The sequence below is a fragment of the Canis lupus genome, chromosome 37 (genome assembly GCF_048164855.1).
Source record: "Canis lupus baileyi chromosome 37, mCanLup2.hap1, whole genome shotgun sequence".
In the NCBI taxonomy this organism is placed as follows: Eukaryota; Metazoa; Chordata; class Mammalia; order Carnivora; family Canidae; genus Canis; species Canis lupus.
The window spans coordinates 14,935,652-14,963,237 of record NC_132874.1 but is presented as its reverse complement, the minus strand read 5'-3'; the positions used below and the strand labels follow the sequence as shown (position 1 = coordinate 14,963,237).

Sequence of the window (27,586 nt, the reverse complement as noted above, 5' to 3'; positions counted from 1 at the left end):
GGGAAGATACATATACACACACATGAGAGTGTGTGTGTATTCATATATAAAAATATTTCACAAGTATAATCTCATATATAAGTATACAGAATTTGAATGGGTTTAAATCAGGCATGCACACAGAATGTTCCTGTAGAAGGTGGAATATACACTTCTCTGCTGTTAGAGGTTCTTTAGTAGAAAAGTATGAGAAGAACTGCTATGTTAAGGGCAAGACATGAATTTGGGGCAAAACTGAGACAGCGTTAGAACTGATGAGGAGTCTGTATAGATTGTCGGAGCAGGGTTTGTTGAATTCTAGTATCTTTACTCTTGGCCCTATAAAGCATATAGAACCTTTGGTGCCTGTCTGCATGAAACAGGTGGTTAGAGTAACACTGACATATCCTTTTTTTTTTTTTTTTAAAGATTTTATTTATTTATTGTGGGGGGGAGGAGCAGAGGGAGAGGCAGGCAGACTCCATGCTGAGTGCAGAGCCTGACAGGCTCAATCCCAGGACCCCAAGATCATGACCTGAACCGAAATCAAGAGTTGGACACCTGACCGACTGAGCCACCCAGGTGCCCTTCCCGCCCCCGACTGACATATCCTTCGTGAAGGTGAATGAGAATTTCTGAAGAGCATGAGGTAAACACTTGGCGTCCAGGAGAAAGATTTTGTATGTTGTCCTGGGTTCCCTGGAGAAGGGCTCTTGGCCACTTTATGACAGACTCCCTACCTGGAACCCCCATGTGTAGTGTTGATGCATGTGCCAGCGCCACCCTCGCCAGCAATCATTCTTTTCTGATCACCCATCTCCCCCCACCTTCCCTGGCCTTTGCTTGGACTGAGGTAACCCAGATGGTGGGACTTGCTGGGCTTCCATGTCAGTCCTCCTGAGAGAAAGGGCTGTTGTTCTGCTATGCTGGTCATCGTTGTGAATGTGTTCCAAAACTCTGGGGAAGAAAGAAAATAGGTATTTGAGTTGAATTTGGGCCTAGGGTTTCAAAGACTGATGTACTTTAAGATTGGAAGTCAATAAGTCAATGTACAAAATACCAAGTGCTAACCTTTTGTAAAAAGGTAAATTTTTTTAACCTTTTGCAAAACAGATTTTGGGGATTTGGGTGTGGCTGGTTTTTTCATTTTTATTGATTGAGTGAGTTTGGCTCTGAATATTGCTTTATTATAATGTGAGAAGTAAAGGGTGAGGTCCACGCATGGCGTCTGTGGATGCCCACCCATCATCCCCTTGTAAGATGAGGTCCAAAGTCCTGAGTCTGCCTCGGACACAGTTTGGTCTTCTTGTTTTCCTGTGTATCTGATGAATAATCTGCCATTTCAGAGCTCCACATGCAGATCTGGTATTTCTGTGCTTGCTCTTCTTTCTGGGAAGTATTTCTTTCCCCTTCCCATTTCCACTCTATTGTCTTACTCTGCAAGGGAGATGTCTCTGCCAAAGATTTCTCTTCATCTTTGAGCTTTTCTCCCTATCCCCTCCCCTGCCACCATGCTCCCCACCCCCAACATACATGGTGGGCCTCCATTGCTTGCGTCTATAGGTACCTTACTGAACTTCTGATAACGGCATCATCATTATTCTCCAATAGATCTATCATCTGAACTGGGTATAACTTACATGTCAGAAGAGCATGTTTTAATCACCCATCTCTGTTCAACAAAAACATATCTGCATTAGCTTTTTAGGCAAACTGAAAGATTAAAGGTGATTTGTACTCTGAAAAGTTATTTAACACTTTTCAACCTTGATTAGCAAATGCTTCTTGTGGTATTTGGTAGCCTCTGAGGAAGAAACCCGTTACAATATTAAATTTTAATCACCTGAACCAAGTAGTTATTATTAATTTTTGTTTTACATTAGGTTTTTGTGGCAGAATTCCTAGAGTTTATCTCTTTGGTACATTTAATTAACATAATGGTAAAGAGTTGGGCCTCAGGTTATCAGTGGCTGGCTGCATGGCCTTGGGCAAGCCTCCAGTGTTGGTTCCTCTTCTGCAAAGTAGAGATAATGTGTGAAGATTAGGTAATATGGCAACACTTAGCACTGATGCCTGACACCAGGTAAACACTCATTACAGAGTTGTCGCTTTCTCTAGAAAACTGGTTTGTGCCAAACTCTTGGGTTGCATATGCTTTGCAAACAGAGGCCACCCGGAAGCAAGGTGTGATCTGGTTTCCCTGTCTGTGCTCAGCATTAATTACCGATAGGTCTTAGGGTCCTAGTGATCCACGCCTTGGGGTGCAGAAGAGACACATCACTGCAGAAGAGAATTTGGGAAGGACAATTCTCACCCAGTGTGCAACCTCCCCAGTTTGTCCGTCTACACGGATTCACAGCTTACCTCATGTTTAGAATCTAGTTCTAAGGACATTGATCGATTGTGAAGTCTTCTGCAGTATTGTAACGGAACTGCTTTCGGAAGGATTTGACATTCAGGATCCTGTAGGGTGGAAGTGATGCGCTGTCCCTCGTGCTCGCTCCCCTCCCGTGTGGGACCTTGGAAACCCAGTGCGTTTTCAGGAGTAATCTGAAAAATGTGAACATTTTCATTTGCTGCCAGTGAGTGGACCCACTCCCGTGCCTGTTTTATAAATCACCTGTCGTGAAGAAAATTTCGTGTTTTCTTGTTACATAAAGCAGTAAGTAGAATAAGTTTAATTCTGATGATTTTTAGATGGAATCCCAGCTGTTCATGCATTGCTCTTCATCTTTGAATGTTAAGCCAGCAGTTCTATGTTAACAACAGCCTTAAGATTTGAGAAGTCAGAAATCTTGTGGCGTATATAACCCATGGCTTATTTTAAAAAAAATTCTGTATGTGACTGCAGCTAGGAAGGAAGGAAGTAAATAACTTAGAGTTTTTGATGATAAAGGTAAGAAGGTATTGAAGTTATTAGCAGCTATCATGTAAATAGCTGTTAGTTCATCTGACTAGGATAAAAATAGGAGACTAGATTTCGTAAAGCAAGCTTCCCATTTGTTTTCAGATAATTATTTTTCAACTCATATCGAGAGCTTATTTGATGCTTTTGGAATGCTTAATAACATTAATGCTTTTTTCTTTTTAAAAGCAAATGCAAAATGTAATAATATGATTAATCAGAGTAATGATTTTATTTAAGAGCATCTTTGCACCAAATATGTTCTGATGAGGTATAATTTTATCTTATCATAGAATAGGAAAATACATAATGTGTATAGAATATCCTATTATATACATACATTTTAAGTTCTACCTTTAGAATGCCCTATAATTTGAACAAGTCTGGGACAAAGTTGGTTCTTGTGTTATCTGAAAAAATGTTTTGTGAATAAATTAAATGCCCTATTTTTTCATTCCCATATTTAGTATTTTAAAACCTTTCAACAGCACTCTTTTGCATATTACTAATATGCAAAAATTACAAATGGTCCTCAGGTATTCTTATAAAGCACTTGTTATTTTTAATGATGTTATCCACTAATCACTGCAGGGCAGACACTTACAACCAAATAGTGTCCTTTATTCTCAATACTCAAGTCATTCTTCAGAAGGAAGTTCTTCTTGATTATAAGGCTTTTACTTTGGAGTTTTTATTTGAGGCAGCATTGCATTCATTTTGGCTTTTAAAAATAAATTTAAGTAATCTTTACACCCAACTTGTGTCTCAAACTTACAACTCCGAGATCAAGAGTTGCATGCTCTACCGACCGAGCCAGCCAGGTGTGACTTCCTTTAAAGATTTTATTTTATTAGAGAATGAGCAAAGGGGGGTGGTCAGAGAGAGAGAGGACAAGCAGACTCCCCGCTGAGCAGGGAGCCTGACAGAGAACTCAGTCCCAGGACCCTGAGACCCTGACCTGAGCTGAAGGCAGCTGCTTAACTGACTAACCACCCAGGTGCTCCGAGGCACAACTTTTTAAAAATAAATTAAAAATGTAAGGTTCTTGGGTATTTTCTATGCTGAATTTTGTTCTAGAAAATATTCTAAGGCCATACTGCCGTGCCACAGTACTTGAAAAAAATAGAGTGATCAAAAACTGGTTGCCTGCTAAGTAATTAATGAGAATAGGGGTCCTTTAGGTGTGAAGTGGAACAATAGTAGTCTAAGTGTTCTTCTTGTTTAATTGATGCAATGCAAAGCTGGACTTTTATGGTACTTGGGATATTTATGTGCCTATGGCATTTCTATGTGCCTATGTGGTGAGAGTACGAATTTACTCAAAGGTACCAACTGCTTTGCATTTAGTAGTGTGCTTATTTTCCAACTCTTAAAAAGATTTGCCAGGGAGGAAAAAGACCAGATCAGCATAAAGTTGCTTAATATTATAATGTTCAAACAGAAATAAATTAAGAATTCAATCGGTGTCATGTTTGATAGTTTAAAAATATGTAAACATGCACTGAGCTGCTACACAGCCCAGGGACCTTGAAAGGTGGTTGAACAGTGCCAGAGATGTGTCAGGGAGTTCTCCCTCTTGCTGGTTTCTCAGACACCTCTCCAGGAGAATCCTACAAATTCTACAGCTGGGAAGGACAGACCTTGGAGATCATTTACTTCATTTCCCTTTTTACAGATGAGAAAGTTGGCCAGAGAAGTTTAAGTGAATTGATGTTGAACAGCATCTTATTTGGGACATTTGTGGAATGATCTTTAGAATTTCTTTTTTTTTTTTTTTTTTTTGAATCATACTGTTTCCCATGGTTATGTTTTGTTGTGAGCTGGTGGCAAGAGGGACATTGTGTTTTATCATTTTTGTTGTAAAAAGAGCTAACCTGTCCACAGGTCTGTGTGCTAGGCTATATTCAACATGCTTTTAGTATCTTTGTTCATGTAATCCTTAAAACCGACTGGGACAGGTACTGTTATTGCTCCCATTATATAGACATGAGGATGAGGCACAGAGAGGGTGCTGGTTGCCCAAGGCCCCACAGCCAGGAGTCTCCAGTGCCTTTGATCTTGTCCATCATACTTCTACTTGCTCATGTTGATAGTAGAGTTTTCCTGAGTAGTAAGAGCTTGCAAAGGTTCTCTATCTCAGTTATAAAATAAAACTTTTGTCAAGCACAGCATGTAGAGCTGAGGTCACTCAGAAGGTCAGAATTTGAAGGGCTTTTATTTTCCCCCCTCTAAGTCTTTAATTGTTGAAATTCATTTCAGAGCTGTGTATGTATATATTACTCCAAGCTGGATTTGGTATTACAAACATAAGGAATTTCCAAAGTCTTCAAGAGAGAGAAAATAGTTGTTCCATCGAAGTTATTTGCTTACTTATTTACTTAGTAATATGTAGTTGAAAGTAGCAATATCTTGCTTACCATGGAAAATGCAGTATTTATTTTTTTATAATGATTTGTTTTAAGAATTTATCTTTCAAGTATAGTTGACATACTATGTTATATTAGTTTCAGGTGTTCAACATAGTGATTTGATAGTTCTAGACGTAGTGCAGTGCTCACCTTGATAAATGTAGTCATCATCTGTTACCATACAGCATTATAGTAGTATTGACTGTATTCCCTATACTGTACTTTTCATCTCTGTGACTTATTTCTTTTATAACTGGAAGCTTGTATGTCTTAATCCTTTATACCTGTTTTGCCCATCGCCTCCATGCACCTCTTCTCTGGCAACCACCAGTTCTCTGTTAATGGATTGTTTCTGCTTTTTGTTTGTTTTGTTTTTTAGATTCCACACATAAGTGGAATCATATGGTATTTGTCTCTACCTAATTTTGCTGAGCATAATACCCTCTCTGTCCATCCATGTTGTTAAATGGCAAGATTTCATTCTTTAAATGGCTAATACTCTGTTGTATATGTATACCGTATCTTCTTTATTCTTCTATGAGTGGACACCTGGGTTGCTTTCATATCTTGACTGTTGTAAATAATGCTACAATAAACACCGGGGTGTGTATATCTTTTTGAATTAGTGTTTTTGTTTTCTTTGGGTAAATAGCCAGTAGTGGAATTACTGGTTCATATAGTATTTCTATTTTAAGAAGAATGGCAGTATTTATATGAGAGTCTCAGCCTAACAGTTGAAATTTTAGACATAAATGCTTAAAAACTTTTTTCTGGGAATACTGATGTGAAAACATTAAAATTCTAAGTAAAATATGGATGAAAAGATTTTGTAATTTTTTCTCATAAGTAGATACAGAAGGATATAGAAAAAGTGTACTATTTTAGATGTATTTGGACTCTTATAGATTGTAGATGTAGGTGAAAGGGAAATGAAAGAATGAAAGGGACATTTTATTAGTCTTCCATTTAATTCCACAAACAGTGAACATGCTAGTATGCTATATGTAGAAATTTAACCTCACACCTAGCCATCTAAGGGTTTTTAATATGTCTCCAAACATATGAAAAAGATCTAAGGGCAATATAAAGCAACAAATACATAATTTAAGATGAATATGGAACATTGTAGTATGGAACTCTCAAAGGGAAGATGAAGCAAAAACTAACTTGTTGAGATAAATCAATCAGAAAATACTTGGAGGAGTTAATTTCTTTCTCACTGAAAACTTGAATGAAGCGGAGTTTTGAGATAGCTTTTAAAGAAAGGAAGGGTAGATTGGCAGAGAAAATAAATAGTTTTGAGACTTTGCTGGAAAATTAATGGGGAGAAAATCAGGAATGCTTGTTGGTTTAGTTTGCTTGATTGAAGTGTATTTCTCAATGAACTTGAAAATTTAAGAATAAGGGAAACTTTGTAGGTTTGACATGTGTAGTTTATATTCACAATAATTATAAAATCACCAACTTGAGTTCTATAGTAAGTTGAGTATTTATAAAAGATATATCAGAGGCTAGAGACTGTCTTATAATACTTTGAAATTTAAAGATTTATTTATCTAATTTGAGAGAAAGAGCATGCATACACAAGCAGGAGGGGCAGAGGGAGGGGGACCGAGAATCTGAAGCGGACTCTGCACCAAGCATTGAGTGTGACACGGGGCTTGAGCTCATGACCCTGAGATCACTACCTGAAACCAAAAGTCAGCCATTCTACTGACTGCACCACGCAGGTGCCCCAATACTTTGAAATTTAAAAACAACCTCCCCACAGAGGATTTTTAGAGCAGTGAAACTACTCTGTGCGATACTATAATGATGGATACATGTCATCATACATTTGTCCTGATCTATAGAATGTACAACCTCAAGAGTGAACCATAATGTAAACTGGATTCTGAGTGATGCTGTGTCCATGTAAGCTCAACAGTTGTAACCGGTCTATCACTCTGGTGGGAGATGTTGATAGTAAGGGAGACTGTACATGTGTGGAGGAAAGGGGTATGTGTGCTATCTCTGCACAGTCCCCCCCAATTTTGTTATGCACCTAAAACTTTTAAAAAAATAACATATTTTCTCAACAACATCTTCACCGAGGGTCAGAATGATTTGTTGATATCCAGGAAAAGGATGGTAGGTTAAAAGAATAAGGCAGTCTCTGTCTCTCTTTTTCAGAAAATCATCTTCCTGCATATGAACAAATCAGGAAAAGAGCAACATATGACCTTGAGCAGATAACTTGAATTTAGTTTCTTCCTTGAGAACAAGGCATGGGAGTGGGCAGGGGTTGGGAGTGGGGTGATGTTGATCTGTAATTTTCTTTTTAGCTTTAACTAGCGGTTACTCTAAGGCAGGGGTCAGCAAACCACAATCTAGTGGTGAAGTCCAACCTTCTACCATTTTTGTAAATACGGTTTTATTGGCACTTGGCCATGCCTCCTCATTTACATATGTCTGTGGCTGCTTTCTTGCTATAGCAGTAGTTGCAAATGGCTCAGAAAGCCTAGAATATTTTCTATCTAGCCTTTTACGCGGTTTGCTGATCCCTGTCTATAGAATAGAGGGGAATTGGATTATTTATTTTTAGACCCCTTTATGTTTGGGAATAAGTAAGACTATTCCATCTATCTTCAGAGGACTGTAGGAATGAGTTGTAGGGGAACTTAAAAGGGCTGTTTTGTTGGGTTTAGGGACTGCTACCTGCCACGCATGACAAAGAAATTCACATTCCTTTGGTTATAAGGTGAAGGGAGAGCCTTAGAGGTTGAGTTGGTCTGACAGAAAGATTTAATTGTTCTTGATGTTCTAATGCCAAGATCATGGGTCTCCACTCAAAAGGCCTGGGTCATCAGGGAGCCATTCTTTTAGAACGCTGTCCTTCTTCCAGTTGTATTGAGTTTTTAGTTACCTCTGTATTTAACTCACAATGGTAGAAAAATATCGTAAGCCACAATTCCCAATGCTGTACACCAAACATTTTGTGAAGGATTGTTTTTTAGAAAAAAAGAGCTGTCTTTGAGAAGAGTGCCTTCAGAAACATGGGCCCTGAGAGGCAGCCCTACTCCCTGACGGTGGTGTGCTGAGAATGGGACCCGTTATCTGTATGACAAGTGCTATTGACAATTAGGCCCCACGATTTGTTCTTCAGTTTCAGAAAGCATGATTACATTTCTGAATATCTGAAATCTCAATATTTCCTACACAACCACCTTTGATCTCCAAGTGATTATTTCTGGTGGTTTTGGGTTAGCAGAATGAGAATGAGTAGAGAAGATAGCTTTATGTTCTGGTTTTGTTTTACTTTATTTTGCTTAATTTTAAATACATTAAAGATGGGCTTGGTTGAGTTCATAGTAACTATTTGAATAGTTTGAGAAACACTTTTGAAAGCGATGCTGATTCGGGGCACCTGAGTGGCTCGGGTGTTAGGCGTCTGCCTTCAGCTTAAGTCATGATATGAGGGTCCTGGGATCCAGCACTGTGTTGGGCTCCCTGCTCAGCAGGGAGCCTGCTCCTCCCTTTCCCTGAGTCGTTCCCCACTGCTTAGAATAAATAAATACAATCTCTCTCAAATAAATAAAATCTTAAAAAAAAAAAAGAAAACGAAAGAAAGCAATGCTGATTCTCCCCAGACACATTGGACCATAGGTCTTGTTACTGTGGGACCTGCCAGTGTGAGCATGTGTCTCGAAAATGATGTGAGATTCAGTATTTTAACATGTGACCTTTCTCAGTGAAAAGCAGAGCCCAAAGTGGTCATGAAGTGAAGTGAAAACAAAGGGCCACTCTGGAAGCCTCTGCCTGGACTTTTGAAGGCCCTGCTGGGATGGGTTGGACACATGGTAGAGTTCAGCAGCTCTGCCCCTGTCTCATATGAAATTTATAGTTGAAGACATGAAGACAATAATGGTTTACACGTGAAAGTCCAGCCAGCTGTGCAAACATTTGATGAGTGAACACAGAAATAATATTCAATTTACATATATAAGCAGATGTATGACTGCATGGCAGAGGGGTTAAGTGCATTATTTGGCCTTCTATCTGTTGATAGTTTAGAGTGATCTGTTATGTTTTGGTGGAATTAATGCCATATGAGTGATGAGTTACATGCTTCACATTTACAGTAACATCTTCAAGAATGTAGAGTTTCATAAAGTTTTTGTGGAAAGTGTTTTTCAGTCTCCAGACAGTAGTTTATTGCCTCAGAAACCACTGCAAGATATATATATATATATATATTTTTACAGCTTTTTAAGATGTAATTTACATGCAATAAATTCACCCATCGTAAGTGTACATTTAATGAATTTGAGTAAATTTACAGAGTTGTGCAACCTCTACTGCAGTTCAGTTTTAGAACATGTTCATCACCTCCAGTATTTCCCTGAGCCTAATGGGAGTCAGTCATGCTCCCAGGCACCTGCTGGTGTGCTTTCTGGCTCTTTACATTTGCCTTTTCTGGACCTTTAATAGAATGGAATCACACAACTTACGTCTTTTTTCTCTGGTTTCTTTCAATTAGTATGATGTGTTTGAGACACATGTACATTGTAGCATATATCAGGATTTTTTTTTTTGACCTTTTAATGCTGAGTAGTATTCTCTTATATGAATATATCACCTTTGATTTATCCATCTACCAGGTGATGGACTTTTGGATTGTTTTCAGTTTTGGGCTGTTAATGACTAATGTTGTAAGCAGCAATGCCCAAGTCTGCATTTTAGCAGGATGTTCTATAAATGCCACTTAAGTCAAGTTGGTTGTTAATATCTGTTTTACTTGACATAATTATAGAGATTCCAGCTCTCTTAGGATTGCTGTTTGCATGGTATATCTTTCCCTACCCTTTTACTTTGAGCCTTTGGATTCTTTGAACCTCTCATGGACAGCATGTTGTTGGAATTGCTCTTTTATTCAGCCTAACAGTTTGTCTTCTGTGTAGGGTGTTCATTCCATTCACATTGCTGTGCTTATTGCTGGACATATGTTTACCGTTTTGTTATTTCTTTTCTATTTGCCTCATACTTTTTTTAAAAAAAGGTTTTTTGCTTTGAGAGAGAGAAAGGAGAGAGAGAGAATGTGAGTGGGGGTGGGGGAAGGGTCAATGGGGGAGGGAGGGAGGGAGGGAGGGAGGCAGAGAGAGAGAGAGAGAGAGAGAGAGAATCCTCAAGCAGATTCCACTGAGCACAGAGTCCAACACGGGACTTGATCCCATAACCCCGAGATGATCTGTGCCAGAACCAAGAGTCAGATGCTTAACCTACTGAGCCATGCAGGGGCCCCTACTTGCTTCACACTTTTTGTTGTTCTTGTGTCACTGCCTTCTTCTGCATTAAATATTTTTTAGTATATAGTTTTGATTTCTTTGTTACATTACTATATTTCTGAGTAATTTTCTTAGTGGTTATTCTAGACATTATAATATGCTCCTTAGTGAATCCCTTTCTACTTGAGAATAATAGTACTTGAACTCTGGTAAAACATGGCAATTTTGATCCTGTTTGTCTCTTTTTTTCTCCTTTATGCTGTTGTTGTCAAACATGATTCATCCCTTTATGTGATAACCATAGCTCTATAGTGTTAAATTATGGCTTTGTACAATCTTATATTTTTTAAAACATTCAAGATAAAAAAATGAGAAAAAATAGTAAGTCTTCTATTCACCATTTCTGACACTCTTCATTTCTTCATGTGGGTTTGAGCAATTGTCTGTGTTACTTCTATTTAACCTGAAGGACTTAATACGGCATTTTTTATAAGGAGAGTCTTCTAGCAGCAAATTATCTTTTAAATAAATCATAGAATGCTTTTATTTCTTCTCCTTTTTTCAGTTTTGAAAAGTAGTGTTCTGGCTATAGAATTCTTAGCTGATAGTGTTTTCCCCTTTCATCAGTTTGGACCTTCCACTGCCTTCTGGCCTCCATTGTTTCTGATGAGAAGTCAGCTGTTTCTCGTGCTGTTTTGCTCCGTGCACAGTGAATTGTTTTTTGCTTGCTGCTTTCCATTTTTTCTTTGTCATCAGTTTGAGTACGCTGTGTTTAGGTGTGAATCTCTTTGTGTTTATTGTATTTTGGGTTGAACCTCTGGGATTCAGAGTTTGGTGGTTTTGGCTTTTTATCAAATTTGGGAAGTTTAGGTCACTATTTCTGAAGATATATTTTTTCCCAGCTATTTCCCTTTTCCCACTGCACATATGTTGGTAAACTTGGCTTCACACACCCGTGAAGTTATGTTCATTTTTCTTTCATCTGCTTTCTTTCTGTTCCTCAGATTGGCTAATTTCCATAGAACAATCATCAACTGTACTGGTTTTTTTCTTGTGCCAGCTCAAATTTGCTTTTGAACCCCTCTAGTAAGTTTTTAAATTTCATTTGTTTTACTTCTCAACTCAAGAATTTTCCATTTGGTTCTGTTTTTTATAATTTATATCTCTTCATTGAGATTCTCTGTTTGTTGAGTTATCATATTTTCTTTTAATTCTTTACACATGGTTTCCTTTGGTTCTTTATTTTCATTTTTTGTTTCCTTCAGTTCTTTAAATGTGTATATTCATATAATTGTTACTTTGAAGTCTTAATCTGTTAAACATTTGGGAGCACTAGAGACAGCTCCTATTGACTGAGTACGGGTCACACTGAGTACGGGTCACACTGTCCTGTTTCTCTTAATGTCTTCCAAGTTTTTTGTTGAATATTTTACACTTCAGGTAATAGATTAGAGCAACTCTCTTTATTGTTCTTGTTGCTTGTGTATTTGTCGTTGCTGTCATTATTCTGTTTCTTTAGTAACTTTCCTGGAATAATTCTGTGAAGGCCATCTCTCCCATGCAGTGTGCCTGCTGCTATCTGTTCAGGTCTGTCGTTGATTTGTTTTCCTGTTACTGGAAGCCTAGTTTCCTAGGGGTTACCTTCCTGGCTCATAGTTTTATGTTCAGCCAGTGATTGATGAGAGGTTGACCTCACATCAGTAGAGCTTTCACTCTGCTGATGGATCTGTGTGTGGGCTGGGGAGTGCACTCAGATTTCAGGCAGTTCTCTTGTCTGGCCCAGCTTTTACATTGAGCTCAACCCCCCTTGTATCTTCATTGTGTATATAGGTATAGGTTCTGTCACCAAGGATTGTGTGGGTGGCACGACCCACTCTCATGTCTGCAATGCATATGCAGAATCTCTGGTCAACCTGGGACATCTGTAGAAAGTTTATTAATTACACTATGGTTGTCTCACCTCCCAGGACTCCCTGTTAAATCTCAACTTGTCTGCTTGTGTCCTGCTTGCCCTGCACAGGACCTTAGTTTCAGGCTAGCAGAAATCCAACACCTTTGTTTTCCCTTGCTGATGGGATTGCCACTCTTACAGTGCTCCATATCTAGGGGCCCTGGACTGGCAGAGGCAGTGAAGCTATTGGTATTCTCAGCGCCCCCTCACAGTTGAACTATTGCACTAACGGAGCTGGGGGCAAGGAGATGGGAGTGGCCACCTGCAGAAACCACATGGTCTTCTGCTCTGCTGATCCTGTGTGAAATTCAGTACTTGTCACAGAGAAGTACTTCTCAGTTTCTAGAACGCTGAACTGGTGGTTTGTGAGTTTTGCCTGGCTTTGTAGGTTGTGTTTTGCGGAGAAGATCTGTCCACTTCGTGAATTTTGTCATTGCTCCATTTTCTGTGAAGGTCTAAGCCCCACCCTGGGTTCTCAGAACATCAGTTTTGTGCCGTGTCTTAACAAGCCTTTTACTTGGAACTGCTCAGAGAGACCCATCAGGTTGGCCAAAAATCTTCTTGCTTTTGAAAAGCTATAAAAAGTGAGATGATCATGCCCCTGGGACACTAGTGTAGCCATTATTGATATTGTACATCCATACTACTCATTTAAACACCTGCTCACTGAGAACTTTTTTTTTTTTTGGTCTAAACTTCTGTCACTGGAACTGTGGTTTAGTTGGAAAAAATAAATGCAGAAGCTTTGGGGTTTTGGAGTTGTGGAATTGGGATTGAATCCTGATTCTGTGATTCAGAGTGCATTTTGATCCCTTTGAGTCTGTGTTTCTTCAGCTTCAATGGTGAATAATAACACCTACTTGATGAGTTATTCTGGAGATTAAATGGAACATCAGGGAGACATCTGAGACATAGTAGGTATTCAGCAAATGCTAGCCTGTGGTTGGGAATGCAGTTTTGGTGACTTTTGAGTTTTTTGCTTCTCGCTTTTTCAGATTATCTGCTTCTTGCTTTACCTAGCTTTGCTTCCTCAGATTCCTTTTCCTTCTTTGGGATAATTTTGGTACTTTATACAGTACTGAAGTATACAGTGTGTTTTCCTTGGAGTACATTTTAGTTGAATGCTCTTTCTAGGTATCCCAAGTGTTCCCAATACTTGATAGTGATTTCCTTTCTAAAATCCAAATTTTATGTGTTTATAAGTGGCAATGAAACTTTTTATGGCCACTTTATGGTGAATGAGCTCACATGTATAAGATTGCCTTTTGGAAGAGGTCTATAAAACGAAAGAAAGTGGATCATTATCTAGATGTTCTCAGGACATGACTGGGAGGGGCAAAACAAGGCCTCTAGTAGAGGTGATCAAAGACTTACAGAGAAATTTTCTTGGGACTTGCTGGAACACATCTCACTCTGTTCTGGTTTGGAGGTGCTCTCCTCTGATATTTAAGCGCATTGGGAGGAAGTGGTTGCTCTAGTTGCTTCATTAGGTTGTAATGTCATTTTTGGTTTTAGAGAGAATATGGTGGGGCTAAAGCATATCCAGAGCCTTTTATGAATAGCCATACTTTTCTATGATTTTCGAAGCTGAGAAGCTAACAGTTCCTCTTATGTAATATTTTACTTAACTGTCAGAGCACCCTATGTCAGAATAGTTTGTAATGTTTTTTATTAAATTTTTAAAAATTAAGTTTCAGGACACTGCCTCTTCTTGAAAGCTTTAATTTTCTCCCAAAGAATGTGTGTGTTACGGACAATGTGTTTGTTACATGTAATTCTTGAAAATACAGTATTTAAGGGGTAGCTCAGTCTCAGTTAAGTGTCTGGGTGCCTCAGTCAGTTAAGCATCTGCCTTCGGCTCAGGTCGTGATCCTGGGGTCTTGGATTGAGCTCTGTATCATCGGACTTTCTGCTCAGTGAGGAGCCTGCTTCTCCCTCTCCCTCTGTGTTCCCTCTGCTTGTATTTTCGCACTCTTTCTGTCAAATAAATAAATAAAATCTTAAAAAAAAGAGGAAGTACTTAAGCTCTAAGTTTTGCAATATGGATATTGCAGAATTTAGACATACAGGAAATCAGGATCCAGAGCTCTCTCATTGCAAAGTGAAATCAGGAAGTCAGATATAGGGTGGACAGGATTAGGCAGATGGCTTATGGGAGTCACCCTGCCCTTGGAGTTGCAGCTGTGTATGCTGTCTGGAATGAGGTCGGATCCAGCAACTCATACATGCCTATAACACACATGATACAGCAGAGTTCGGTAGTTAAATTATGGGTTTGTCAACATGAAATGGTCCTTTGAGCACCTGCATTTGTTGCAGGAGTAGAGTATGGAGTTATATATGCATCTTGCTTCTATTAAACACTGATATAAATGCAAGTCTTGAGGCAGGTCTGTAACAGGTTTATAAAAATTATTACTTGTTCTCTCGGGCTTTAAAAAATCAGACTAGTATGATAAAAATTTTGGAAAAGTTTTATTAAATGAAAGGAAAATTTGGACTTTTTATTCTGTGTAGATTGAATATTTTTTTGTTTTGTACTCAGTGAATATTTGATAAATAAACCATGCAAAGTGCTGTGCCCTCTGAGTGCTGTGGAGGATAGAAAAGTGGCTCTGGCATAAATGCCAGCCTCCAGGGTCCTGCATTTCAATGGGAGCAGTGAGACAAGTCCCTACCATCACAAGTGCGAGGTGATAAGTGCCATGGGGTGAGTAGAGCTGTGGAAAGAGTCTGGGAAGGCAGTGTTTTTCTGGTTTGATAGGAAAGCTATCCCCGACCCCCAAGAATTCTCTTTACTTTCCTTGTTCACTTTCCTTGTTCATTTCAGACCAATTCTCTGAGTCCCCATTTTAGCGCATGAGACCGACATATAACATTCCTAATTCCCTTCATCAAGTAAGTCTGAAAGAGAGACAAGAGGAATTCATTGGTGAGAGCCTTGGTTAAGGACCATAGCTTGGACACTTGGTGTGGTTTCTCCACTTGAGGGTTGAGCCAGGCTGCATATGGCATATGACCTGACATGTCACTGGAAAAGCCTTGTAAGTGCAAGATGTCACTCAACAGAAAGATCTCGGAGAAACAACTCGAATTAAGCTCAGGGTCTGGACGCTAGATTTGGGAAAAATACCATTTGTGTGAATCAAGCTGTTGGTACCAAATGTATGAAGAACTACTGACACCTCATGGATGTGGATATTATTATTTTTAGTTACATAAAGTGTGTATGCATATGTAGCAGAGTCTATCTGCGTATGAGTACGTACACATGTATGGTCTTGGCTCAAACTGATCTGTCGAGTTTAATCTGTGACAACAACTGTTCAGTATATTCCCAAGTTATTTGAAAAATAAAATAAAGTTGGAGTGTATCTGTTGAGTAACAGCTTAATCTCTCCCAGGGTATCCATATTTATTCTGTAGAATTCTGCTGGTAGGACTTACTAAACATGAAAACAAGGTAGCATTTAAATAATTCATTATCCTTTTCAAATTTATATGCAGTATTGTTTTGGGAAAGAATCACAGTCGTGGTTTTCTTTTTTAATGTACAATAAAGACAGTGCAGAGAGGTGGAGTGAGGACTCATTGACATGTGAATCTAGATAAGTCCAGACTGAAAAAATTGCTTGTAGTTTATTTGATTTTTTTCATATATCCCTTGCTCTGTGGACTTCTGTGCATATCAGCCAACTTGATTGTTTCCAAAATCCAGTTCTAAAGTGAATCTCATCTTCTGACATTTGTAATTTTGGAATCGTCCTGTATATACATGAACACCCAAAACCCGGGGAAGATCGTTAGAAAATAATGTTGAGGGCAGCCCCAGTGGCCCAGCGTTTTAGCGCCACCTTCAGCCCAGGGCCTGATCCTGGAGACCCGGGATCGAGTCCCATGTCAGGCTTCCTGCATGGAGCCTGCTTCTCCCTCTGCCTGTGTCTCTGCCTCTCTGTCTCTCTCTGTGTCTCTCATGAATAAATAAACAAAATCTTAAAAAAAAAAAAAAAAGAATTTTGAAATAAATGAATAGATGCTTGGAGGGGGCAGATACTGAAACTTTACCCCAAAAGTCAACATAGATTTTAAAGAATGGATATATTAAGAAAATCAAAATATAGAAAAGTATAGAAAATGTAGAAGAACACCCTAAAGCCCTGGAGAGGTTCCATTCTCAGGTTTGGAGAAATACAGCTCTGAAATAAAAAGCATGACTGATCTAAAAATAAAAAGTATTTATATTTCAAAGATGATAGAGTTAATCTTAAAATGGTAACTTACTCTGCTGTATAAGAAAAGGTAATAGGTAAGGGGACAAATTACTCTCAGTAATAAAAAGGGAAAGTAAAAACTCTCTGGAGATAATTTTTATTTACCAATGCATTTGATTTTTTTTAAAGCAATCAGGATGCCTGATGTTGGTAGAACAAGTATTATCATTTGTTGTTGGTGATGTGATGGAGCTTTAAAGGTGCATGTACTCCGTGTAACTTAGTTTATACTCTGCCTATACCCCTTTGAATAAACCCCTTCAGCCAGGCATTCTATGTCCTAAAATTTATCCCAAAGAAATAACTTGTCAGGGGCCAAAGGGTATTTCCCCATCGACACTAATTTTACTGTAATCTGTGATAGCAAAATAGTAGAAGTGACTTGTATGCCCTTTAGTGTAGAATACTAAATTGATCTTCTGTACTAACAGACTTTTAAAAATGATAGTTTTGAGATCTTGTGGAAACATGAAAAATGCCTGCTATATATGAAAACATATGTATAGTACAGAGTATGCAATTATATGGCCTTTGTGGACATGTTTTTGTTGGGGTGGCAGCAATATGAGAATTTTAAACCTTTTTTCTTTAAAGATTTTATTTATTTATTCATGAGAGACACAGAGAGAGAAGCAGAGACCTATCAGAGGGAGAAACAGTCTCCCCGCAGGGAGTGTGATGTGGGACTCGATCCCAGGACCCCGGAATCACACCCTGAGCTGAAGGTGGACGCTCAACCACTGAGCCACCTGGGGATGTAGTGCTCCTCACATGATTCCGTATGGTCGTGTAGATGGGCACTTAACACAGCTAGCAGTAGAGTTTGAAAGAGTGGCTTTCCAGAGGTGATTTCATGAGCTGAGTCTTGGAGAATATATGGGGATTGGCCGAATCATTTGGGAGGAAGGGATCAGAGAAGAGGTGACAGTGTGAATAAAGACTTGAAGTGTGAGTCGAGGGGGACGTGTGTATTTACAAGGACTTTTATTTCCAGGGTAAACTCAACATGGGGGTCGGGCACGGGGTCGGTGGTGAGGACTGGGTCTTAGAAGGTGTGTATGTTGTTACTAAGGGTGGAAAAGGACTCTTGTTTTCACCTCATGTGGTGGTTTCCTCTTTGAGAGTACAGTACGCATTTTTTGTTTTGTTGGTCATGCTCTGTCCTATAATTGTTGAATATTTCTGGTTGTCTGACTAACAGTAAACACAACTGAAGTGCATGGAATCAAAATGGGTACTCATTTGTGTAAATTTCTTTGTGTATTTACTACTGTGGCTATTCATACATTGATCTGTGATGATTTTCTTGAGATGGTATGCGAATCAGCAGCAAAAATTAAATTTTCTGACTCCTGATCCATGAAAGTGTATTTCCTTTTGTAGTTTATTACTACAGGTTATAGCTGAATATGAACATATTTGTGGGTAATGCACTTTTATGTGGTTGGGAAACAAGTTTTATTGAATATTATGGGAAAAAATTTTGTGTTTGCAAGAGGTAGTAGCAGTATTTTGCTGTTTTGTAAAAAAAAATTTTTATTATAATATCTAAATGATAAATCCTACTTATTGTTTTTCTTTGTCGTTTTTATTTTAAGCATCTTGTGTAGGAAAAATTAAGGAACATGATACATTTCATAAGACATTAATACCATGCAAATTCTTTGTTTAAATGTTTTGATCTATGGCTGTCCCTTAAGTTGAAGGCAAATAATAGTAGTTATTTGGTGATCTATTAGATCTTTTTTAATGCTTTTCTAAAGAAACACAGATATTACAATTTCCATATGTGTTTTTTATATTTGAGGACTGTATTTTGGTGTAACTGGTTTCCTTTTGTTATCCTTTTTTTTTTTTTTTTAGATTTTATTTATTTATTCATGAGAGACAGAGAGAGAGGGGCAGAGACAGAAGCAGAGGGAGAAGCAGGCTCCATGCAGGGAGCCCGATGTGGGACTCTATCCCAGGTCTCCGGAATCTGGCCCTGGGCTGAAGGTGGTGCTAAACCATTGAGCCACCGGGGCTGCCCTCCTTTTTTTATCCTATATGTTTTATGCACTTAAAAGCATATGCAAGCAATCCTTCGACTTATAAATAAAAAAGATGTGATACACACACACACACACACACACACACACACACACACACACACACTGGAATATTAGCCATCAAAGAAGAATGAAATCCTGCCATTTGCAACAACATGGATGAATTTAGAAGGTATAATGCTAAGTGAAATAAGTCAGATAGGGAAAGACAAATACTGTAAGATTTCACTCATATGTGAAATTTGGGAACAAAGCAAATAAACAACAACAAAAAAAGAAGAAACAAAAAACAGACTCTCAAATACAGAGAACAAACAGGTGGTTTCCAGAGGGGAAGTGGGTGGAGGGAATGGGTGAAATAGGTGAAGGAGATCAGGAGTACACTGATTGGTTCAGTTGATTAAGTGTCTGAGTTTGGTTCAGAGCATGACCTCAGGATCTGAGATCGAGCCCAGCACCGGGCTTCCTGCTCAGTGGGGAGTCTACTTCTCCTGCCCTGTCTTGTACACACACTCTTTCTCTCTCTCTCTCAAAAAAAAGTAATACACTTATTGGGATGAGCACTGAGCAGCAATGTATAGTATTGTTGAACCACTATATTGTACACCTGAAACTAATATAACACTGTATGTTCATTAAAATTCAATTAAAAGTAAAGTAAAGTTAGGTAGAATTCATCATGTAAAAAGATGAAAAAAATAAAAGCATTCTGAGAAGAGGTCCGTAGATTTTACTCGACTGCAAGGATGTATGTGGTATACATGAAACATTAAGAACAACCCATCCCAACCTGGTCCTATCCCCCAAGCCCAAAGCCAGCCAGGGAAGGGACCAGGATGAACTTTAGAAATGAATAAATTTCTAATCTGGGAATCTCCACTCTGCCTCTTAAGAGCTCTGTGGCTGAGGCATTTAACTTCTGAGCTTCACTCTCAGTTATAAAGTATGTATGATATATCTATCCAAGGTTTGTGATGAGGATAAAAATAGTTGCTCTATTTAACATACCCAGCAGGGTAACCTGCACATAGAGTAAACGTTTCTACCTCTGGGTCCTCTTCCCAGAAACTAGCTATGTGTCCTTGGGTAAATTATTTATCATTCCTTGATCATACATATTTATCGAACCTGAAAGGATTTAGACCTGTTTCTGTTTCATCTAAACAAGAAATCTGAGATTATTTCAAAAATCAGGATTGCCCCTTTTCAGATTGGAACACTTCTTCAGCTGTGCTGAAGAACATTGATGTACTTGTCTTCATGTGGCACCGCTAATGGGAAGCAGGCACAGACCTTTATTTTGTTGATTTGAAACACGCACACATGGACAGTCTTTGCCTTTTGTTTCCGTGCCACCTAGCTTTTCTTTGCCAGTTTTCTTTCATTAAATGTTTGCCAGTCACCTTTGGTTGAAACTATGCTTATTGTCTCAAATATCACCAGAGCAATATGGAAGCTATCCTGATAAGAAAGCCTCTCTTCAGGGTTCGTTTACAGGAATCCTTCTTCAGGTTGAAAATGGTATTTCTGCATTTTGTGACTGGTAACCTGCTCTCCCTAATCTTCACTTATAATAGGTTTTTAACCCCCCTTTTGATCTATTGGCTCCGGGTTGGTTAGATGGATTGGTTGATGGTGGGTGCGTGGGTGGGCAGTTGGCAGAGACTTAAAAATATACGAGTGTACAGTCAGTGCTCATGATGGCAAACAATAGAAACTCAGAGAAGGAGTTCATTTGGAAGGATATGGGATTGCCCACATAATTTCCACCACAGTGGATATTTGTTTAAAAGACAGGTGGGAGTCTATGTGTGTAGCCAGAACATGGGAGATCATGACAGGGGAGAGAAAAGGGCCTGGCCGCCCACCAGGTCACCAGGTGGTGGATTCCCCAAGGTTCAGATGCTGGGCATCTTAGAGAAAATACAAACAAAGAAAAATGAATGTTTTCTACTGCTGGATCCAGGAGTTGTTGAAAGTGCTTATTATATTTGTGTGTTTGAGTATGCACCTGCTGTGAATGTGTATGCACACGCCTGCTTTGGGTGAGGGGGATGCATGGCTTTCATCAGAGGGCCTAAAAGGGGCTTTGATCCCAGAGGAACTAAGAAATGCTCTATAATAAAGAGATTTAACTGTGTTTGAATCTTTGCTTTTCCACCAGGTGGTGCAAATCTTTTATGATCACAGAAGTTAATCCTCTTAAAAGATACGAAAAATTTGAAATTAAATCATTTTCTCTCTTAAGAGTTTAGTTCTCCCACACAATGAAGGACCATTGATCTGATTCTTGCCTTCTGTCTTGCATAAAAAAATCTGTGGATACATAACTTCAAAAATATTGACAATTGATTTTTAAACTAATCATAGATTTTTGAGGCTATCCCACACCATCTCATTTTGCTCTTTCTAGAAAGAAACAATGACACCTGGCAAAACATAGGTAACATAGTCAGTATGATGATTGTTTCATTCAATTTTTATTACTTTCTGCTTGATACAGAAAAGTCATATGATTTAAATTTTTGAAGATAAAAGTGCACTGTAGCAGACACGTCAGATATTTTAACTGTCTTGTAATGTGACCCAACTGACAGGATCCTAATCAAAACAGGAAGGTAGGCGGCTGAATGGAACAGGTCCCCCGACAATGTTTTTCATCTGCGAGAGGTAGAAATAACGTAGGGTAGGGTCTTTGTAAGGCAAGTATAAATATTTCATTGCCAGGATAAAGGCAAGAATGAATTTTGTATTTGAATATGTTTATAGTTATCTTAGAAACTTGGAACTCTTTCAGTTTGGACATGTTTTGAATATTTGGGGGAAAACTATTTGAATACACTTACTGAATTTAAATATTATATGCACATACCATTAGCAAAGTTGCTTAAAATATACATGGCTAAGATGAAGTTTTAACAGTTCAGAGGTCGCTTAACATTTGAATTTGGTTATTTAATAGTTTGGATGTTTATACCAATGTTTAGCTAGGAACAGTTTTAGTTTATACCTAACAACATTTAAAATACTCCAAGCCCACTATACATCCTCGGGTCCCTGCTGTGTGTCTAGAGTTTAGGTGAAAACTTGTTAAGTAGGAATTTTTTGGATACTCCTTTGTAACTCTACTCTGTAGGTATGATCCAGAGCAGCATCTCTCACTTTTTTATTGTTGTTGTTATTCCCATTAAAGAGAAAAATTGACGACTAACTTTAAATTTCTGCCTTATGAAAAATATTAAATATTAATCCTAAGAACTAAGACTTTGTTGGGTAGGGTGGAGTTTCGAATGGCCACAAACCATGGTAATGGCTCAAATATTTTTGTCCACCAAGAACTAGTTTTTCCTCATTTGAGGCAGTATTGCCCCTGTGGAAAAAGCATGATGTAGGCTCAGTTGTCCTTAAAACCATTTATTTGTGGCTTGTCTGTAATAAAAACAAATGGCTGGTGCTGTGATTCTAGGGGCACCGCAAGTGATTTGCTTATGTGGTGGATTTGTGATAAGGACTGGAAATTAAATGTGCTTTTCAATGGCACCTTATTGATTTTCCTTGAATCCAAAGAGTGATACCAAGGGTACTGGAGTCCCTGCCACTCAAACTCATGTGGCCTCAAACAGTTTAATTTTTGGAGACATTTTCTCAGGTTAGATAGGAGTGAATTCCTCTGTCATCTTCTCTATTTCCCTTGTACTTCCTTTGGATTTATGTGTAGAAGCAGAATTGTGTTTTTTGTCTGTTTTGTCATAAAGTTCACGTTTTGCTGAAGAAGCCAAGTAAACAATTTAAAGGTTACAATGCTTTTCTTGGCAATATTGCAAAAAAAGTCAAGTAGCATGGTGAATTGAATCACTTAGTCTGGTTTTCTCATTTTGTGTATAGGAAATGCACCTGGCTGGCTCAGTCAGTTAAACATCTAACTTTGGCTCAGGTCATGATCTCAGGGTCCTGGGTTTGGGCCACACAGTGGCCTCTGGGCTGAGCGTGGAGCCTGCTTGGGACTCTCTCTCCCTCAGCCCCCAGCCCGCTTCCCACCCCCCCACCCCTGCCCCCTGCCATGTGCATGCATGTCCATGTGTTCTCTCCCTCTCTCAAATAAATAAATCTTTAAAAAGAAAGAAAGAAATGCAACTCTAGCTAAGGACTTAGAAAGCACGTCACTGCTAGAAGCAGAGTAGCATCTCATACCTACATGTTCTACTTTAGAACCCCAAAAGAAATTCTAATGTTATTTATTCAGAGAAAGGATCTGACTGATGGGCAGTGGATCTGTAGTCTGATTTGGCCTCTGTTTTTTTCCCCCTCTAAGCTGTTAATAGCTTGCTCTTTCTGCATCGTTTTGTGTTCAGACATAAACACAAAAAATATTTTACTAATTTTTAATTTTCTGCCCCAAATGATGACTCTAATTTCCTTTTTTTTAACTGAATAATTTGATAGGGACATCCTTCCACTCATCATATATAGATCTTCATTCATATTTAATTAGTTTAATCTAAAATACTTAGTAATCTAAGGTATCAATTTCTCTAACTTATTCAGTTATTTCTTTGATAGAAGCAATTAATTGGTTTTGCTGTGTGTGCGTGTGTGTGTGTGGTTATTTTCGTATGTCGTCTATTTTTTTTCCCCAGAAATAAGACCAATTTTTCAGGATTGTTTAGTAAGTAAAGAATCCTTTTCTCACAGAATTGCCATAATTTCCCGCATGCAGTTGGCCTCCTGGCCTGGTTTACTGACTTACTTATTCTTCTGACACCATACAGTTTTGGTGGCAGTAGCTCTTAGTTTTAAATTCCAAAAAGGTAAGTTTGGCTTCACTTTTTTTTTAAATAACATTTGTTAATGTTTGCCTGAAATACCCTAAATTTCAATTCCAAAGGCTCTGTTTTTACCTGTTCATTTTTCCTTAAAACTTTGGTGAACTAGGGGATCCCTGGGTGGCTCAGCGGTTGAGCGCCTGCCTTCGGCCCAGGGCCTGATCCTGGAGTCCCAGGATCGACTCCCGCATCAGGCTCCCTGCATGGAGCCTGCTTCTCTCTCTGCCTGTGTCTCTGCCCCCCCAACCTCTCTCATGAATAAATAAATAAAAATCTTAAAAAAAAAAAAAAAAAAAAAAAAAAAAAAAAACCTTTGGTGAACTAGGCAGGCGTTACGTATAGTGCTTGTGTGCTCACAAGTGCTCACCTAACAGTGGCTCCCACTCCATGCGGTTTGCTTGTAGCTCAGGGGACATTTGATGCTTCTCTGTCCAGTGCAAGAGGGGTTCCCAGTGAATCGGGTGCTCCCCAGCATTTCCTTGCTAGATCGTTAGTGGCACTTCTAGAAGTTAATAAAACTTAGAGACTATCCTAGACCTTGTGGAATTTCTAATAACCTCTGATGTCTGTTATCTCAATGCCAGTGGCACTCCGATGAGTATGCCAAACAAAAATTCCCAGAGTTTTGCTTCAGAATAATCTGAGGGGTGGACCTTTGAGGTGGCAGGGGAGTGTAGATAATTGCTGAAGATGACATGAGTGGGTGGTGAGAGTGAGAATATGGGGTTCTAGCATTTTATCAGTTTTTTTTTTTTTTAATATTTAGAGTTTTCTGTGGTAAACTGTGTGTCTGTGTTTAATGTCCTATGCATGTAAATGATGCATTGTGCAGGGTCACCAGCCCCTGCTGAGACCACAACTTTAAAGCCATGAATGGAAGGCTGGGAAAATGGATTTCAGGCTTCCTGGGTAAGAATGCTAAATGAATTTGTTCTCCCCGTAGAACATTGTTATGATGAATAATCGGGATCTGCATTAATATTTTGTGACTTTGGAGGGCAAATTTATGGGCTTCTTTATAAGTTGGTCAACACACCAATGTGTACGTGTCATTTTTTTTCCCTAAGGCAAAATACATTTTGATTGCTGAACAAAATGATTTTCAGTTGGACTTTCAAACTAGCTTTTTAATTAGGGACTAAAGGGGGGCACCAGAGTGTACCTCGGGGAGCTTTAGGGCTGCCCGTCCCATCGCCCTATTAGCTGCTCCCTCCAACCACACATCTCTGGCTACGGCTGAGAGCTCGCTCTGCAAGTATGGTTTGCACCTGTCTTAGCAAGCTGCTTCTTCCCTCCTCAAGGAATGGCCCTGTGTCCTTCCTTTATAGTCATTCTGGAGCTTCCACTGTGATGCTGACCGACCTGTCAGCCTTTGTAGATATAGGCTGAATATGCTTTGTGAGAAGATTCCCTTTATTTTCTGGTTATAGGACTTCTGTGCTATGTAGCCGAGTTAGTGGGGAACAGTGGACTAATGAGATCGCCAGAGGGCTGAAACGTGGTGTGGGCCCTGGCTTCTAGTTTTCCATCTCTGTTCCAAAACCCTGGTCAGCAGTGGGGCATTTTCCTACATACCACTGGTCAGAAGCGAGATTGGGTGAACGTGCATGTGTATCCAACAAATCCATCTTCCGTTGCAGACAAGCAGCCCGGCCCCAAGTCCTCAGAGGCTCCAGGGGTAGATGGAGGAGCAGGACAGCTCTGCTCTATGTTAGCATCAGCGGCTGACACGTTAGATTAATCTGAAAGGAAGGGGGAGCGTGTTGAATCTATTTGACGCGTTGAGGGAGATTTATTTGGTTCGTCTACTCCTCTCACATGTCATGAGTTGGGCACATTTTTCAAGGTGCTGTCAGAGTGGGAAGGTGGCCCAGGGCCACTGTGCTGACATTTCTGGGAGACAGGGTGAGCAGCGTCCCCTGGGATTGTGCAATGGGCACAGCCTTGACCTGTCTCCTGAATTTCTTTAGTAAACACCTTTGGGGTTACTGCTTGCTAGTGAAGCATACACTTCTACGTAAGAGGTGACTGTTGGTGCTTGACCCACACAGGCCTCGGAGGGCATGTTAGTGGTGTTTGCAGTGTGTAAACGCCTTTTTACAGCAGATCTCAAACCTCATTTATTACCAGTTAAAAACACATTATCATTTTAACAGCGCGTGCTTAGTAAATGCTTTCTATAACATCTGTAGTGGTGCAAACATGCCTAATAAAATTTTGATTATAACATTTAGAAGCATTGGGAAGCCATGCTTTACAATCATCTTTTACATGCTGCCAATTCGAAAATCCAGTAATTTATATTTTTACTGCTTAAAGTTTCTTTTTATAAATGAATATGATTTTCAACAGTGTTAAAGTAGCTTTTGGTAGGAACACTGAGTGAAGACCTGAACTACATGCAATTTAAATAACCCAGAATTCACTGGGGAAAGATTTTCAAATAATCTTAGGAAAATAGAAACTAGAAAAAATTTTACCTTGGTCGTCCTGACTATCTGAGCTACTTTGGTAGATTGCACAGACTTTTTAAGACGTATTTGGAACACTTTGCTGTTGTAAGGTTGACTAGTAGTTCAAAAAGGAACCATAGAGGGGATTCCTGGGGGCTCAGCGGTTTAGCGCCTGCCTTTGGCCCAGGGTGCGATCCCAAGTCCCGGGATCGAGTCCCGCGTGGGGCTCCCAGCATGGAGCCTGCTGCTCCCTCCTCCTGTGTCTCTGCCTCTCTCTCTCACTCTCTCTATCTCTCTCTCATGAATAAATAAATAAATAAATCTTTTAGAAAAAAAAAAAAGGAAAGAAAAAGGAACCATAGAGGAATAGTATTTTGTATACGTCCCTAAGGATAACAGCCAACATTTATTGAGTTCTTTCTGTATTTCTGGACCTTAATCTTAATCTCCTTACCTTGTTGAATCCCAACCCCCCCCCCCCCCAAAAAAAGTCCTGCAGCGTGTTGGTACTGTGTTGTCCCCGTTTCAGAGAGGGGACGCCTGAGGCATACAGGAGCAAGAAGCCGCAGACCTCACAGGCATCGTGTGGGAGGCCGGAAGTAGGCCCTGGACTGTCTTCCCCAGAGCCTTGCTCCTCTTCCTGCCACAGCGCTTCGCGGTGCCTGAGACGCTACTCACACACTTGGCCCCGCAGTTTGTGGATGGCTCCACGGCAACATCATCCTGGCTGCCTTCCAGACACGTGGAAGCTCGGGGCCCTGCCAGCGCCCAGTGCCGCCTTGGGCGGGGACGTGCCAGGCCGCCGAGGGACCGCGCCACGCGAGGCCGTGTCAGGTGCTGAGAGGCGTCCGCCAGGATCGTTGTGGGAATCCGGAAGCTGTGCAGTTGGCCAGAGGCCCACACGGCCTGGGGGGAGGGATCCTCGGGCCACAGTGGGGGAGATGGTCACACCGGGCGCTCCCTGGCCGCCAGGCCCTGCGTGCGGCCCACGGGCTGCCCCCTGTTCACACTCCCGGCTCCCCAGGCAGCGGGGTAGCTCTCCGGGGGCCCAGCCACCTGGGCAGGATCTTGCCCCGCAGAGCATCTGCCCCCGTCACGTCTTCTTCCCACCCCCACCGCTGAGCTCATTACCCTCGTCAGCTTGGGCTTTCCCTCACTTCTGCTTTCGTGGTGGCCGTGTCTGAGGGTGCCATTTCCTTTGTATTTTTATTTATTATTTTATTTATTTATTTTGTCATTCAGTCTGTGAAATTTTAGGTCATCCCACGCAGGCCACTTCATTCTTACTGATACACCCCAATAGGAAGCATTTGAACTAACTGTGCTCTCCCACCCCGACACGTCACCTGCAGTCATGGATAACTCCCATTTTCTCAGTAAGCCAGCCAGGAGAGTTTCAGGTCCCGTTTTGGGGTTCCTTAGCATTCTTTTATTCTGAACGGTGCTCTTCTTGCTTTTTAAAAGCCTGAGTATGCCTCAAGTCG

The 27,586-nt window shown here is 39.9% G+C and overlaps 1 protein-coding gene and 1 long non-coding RNA gene across 7 annotated transcripts in view; one reads left to right on the top strand and one right to left on the bottom strand.

The window, feature by feature from the left end:
- HIVEP1 (HIVEP zinc finger 1) overlaps positions 1 to 27,586 on the top strand; it is a 142,396-nt gene that overhangs the window by 11,189 nt on the left and 103,621 nt on the right. For 2 of the 6 annotated variants that reach the window (XM_072813975.1, XM_072813969.1), the window contains exon 3: positions 26,632 to 26,936. The exons of the other annotated variants lie outside the window; for them this stretch is intronic. In XM_072813975.1, coding sequence (XP_072670076.1) covers positions 26,804 to 26,936 — 133 coding nt within the window. In that variant the 5' untranslated portion in view covers positions 26,632 to 26,803. The remainder of the gene's footprint in view (positions 1 to 26,631; positions 26,937 to 27,586) is intronic. 6 annotated transcript variants of the gene reach the window in all.
- LOC140626280 (uncharacterized) lies at positions 435 to 27,150 on the bottom strand. Its single transcript, XR_012025470.1, has 4 exons — positions 26,781 to 27,150; positions 25,225 to 25,391; positions 2,344 to 2,529; positions 435 to 936 (listed from the first exon to the last, which is right to left on the bottom strand). It is a non-coding gene; the product is annotated as an uncharacterized lncRNA (long non-coding RNA).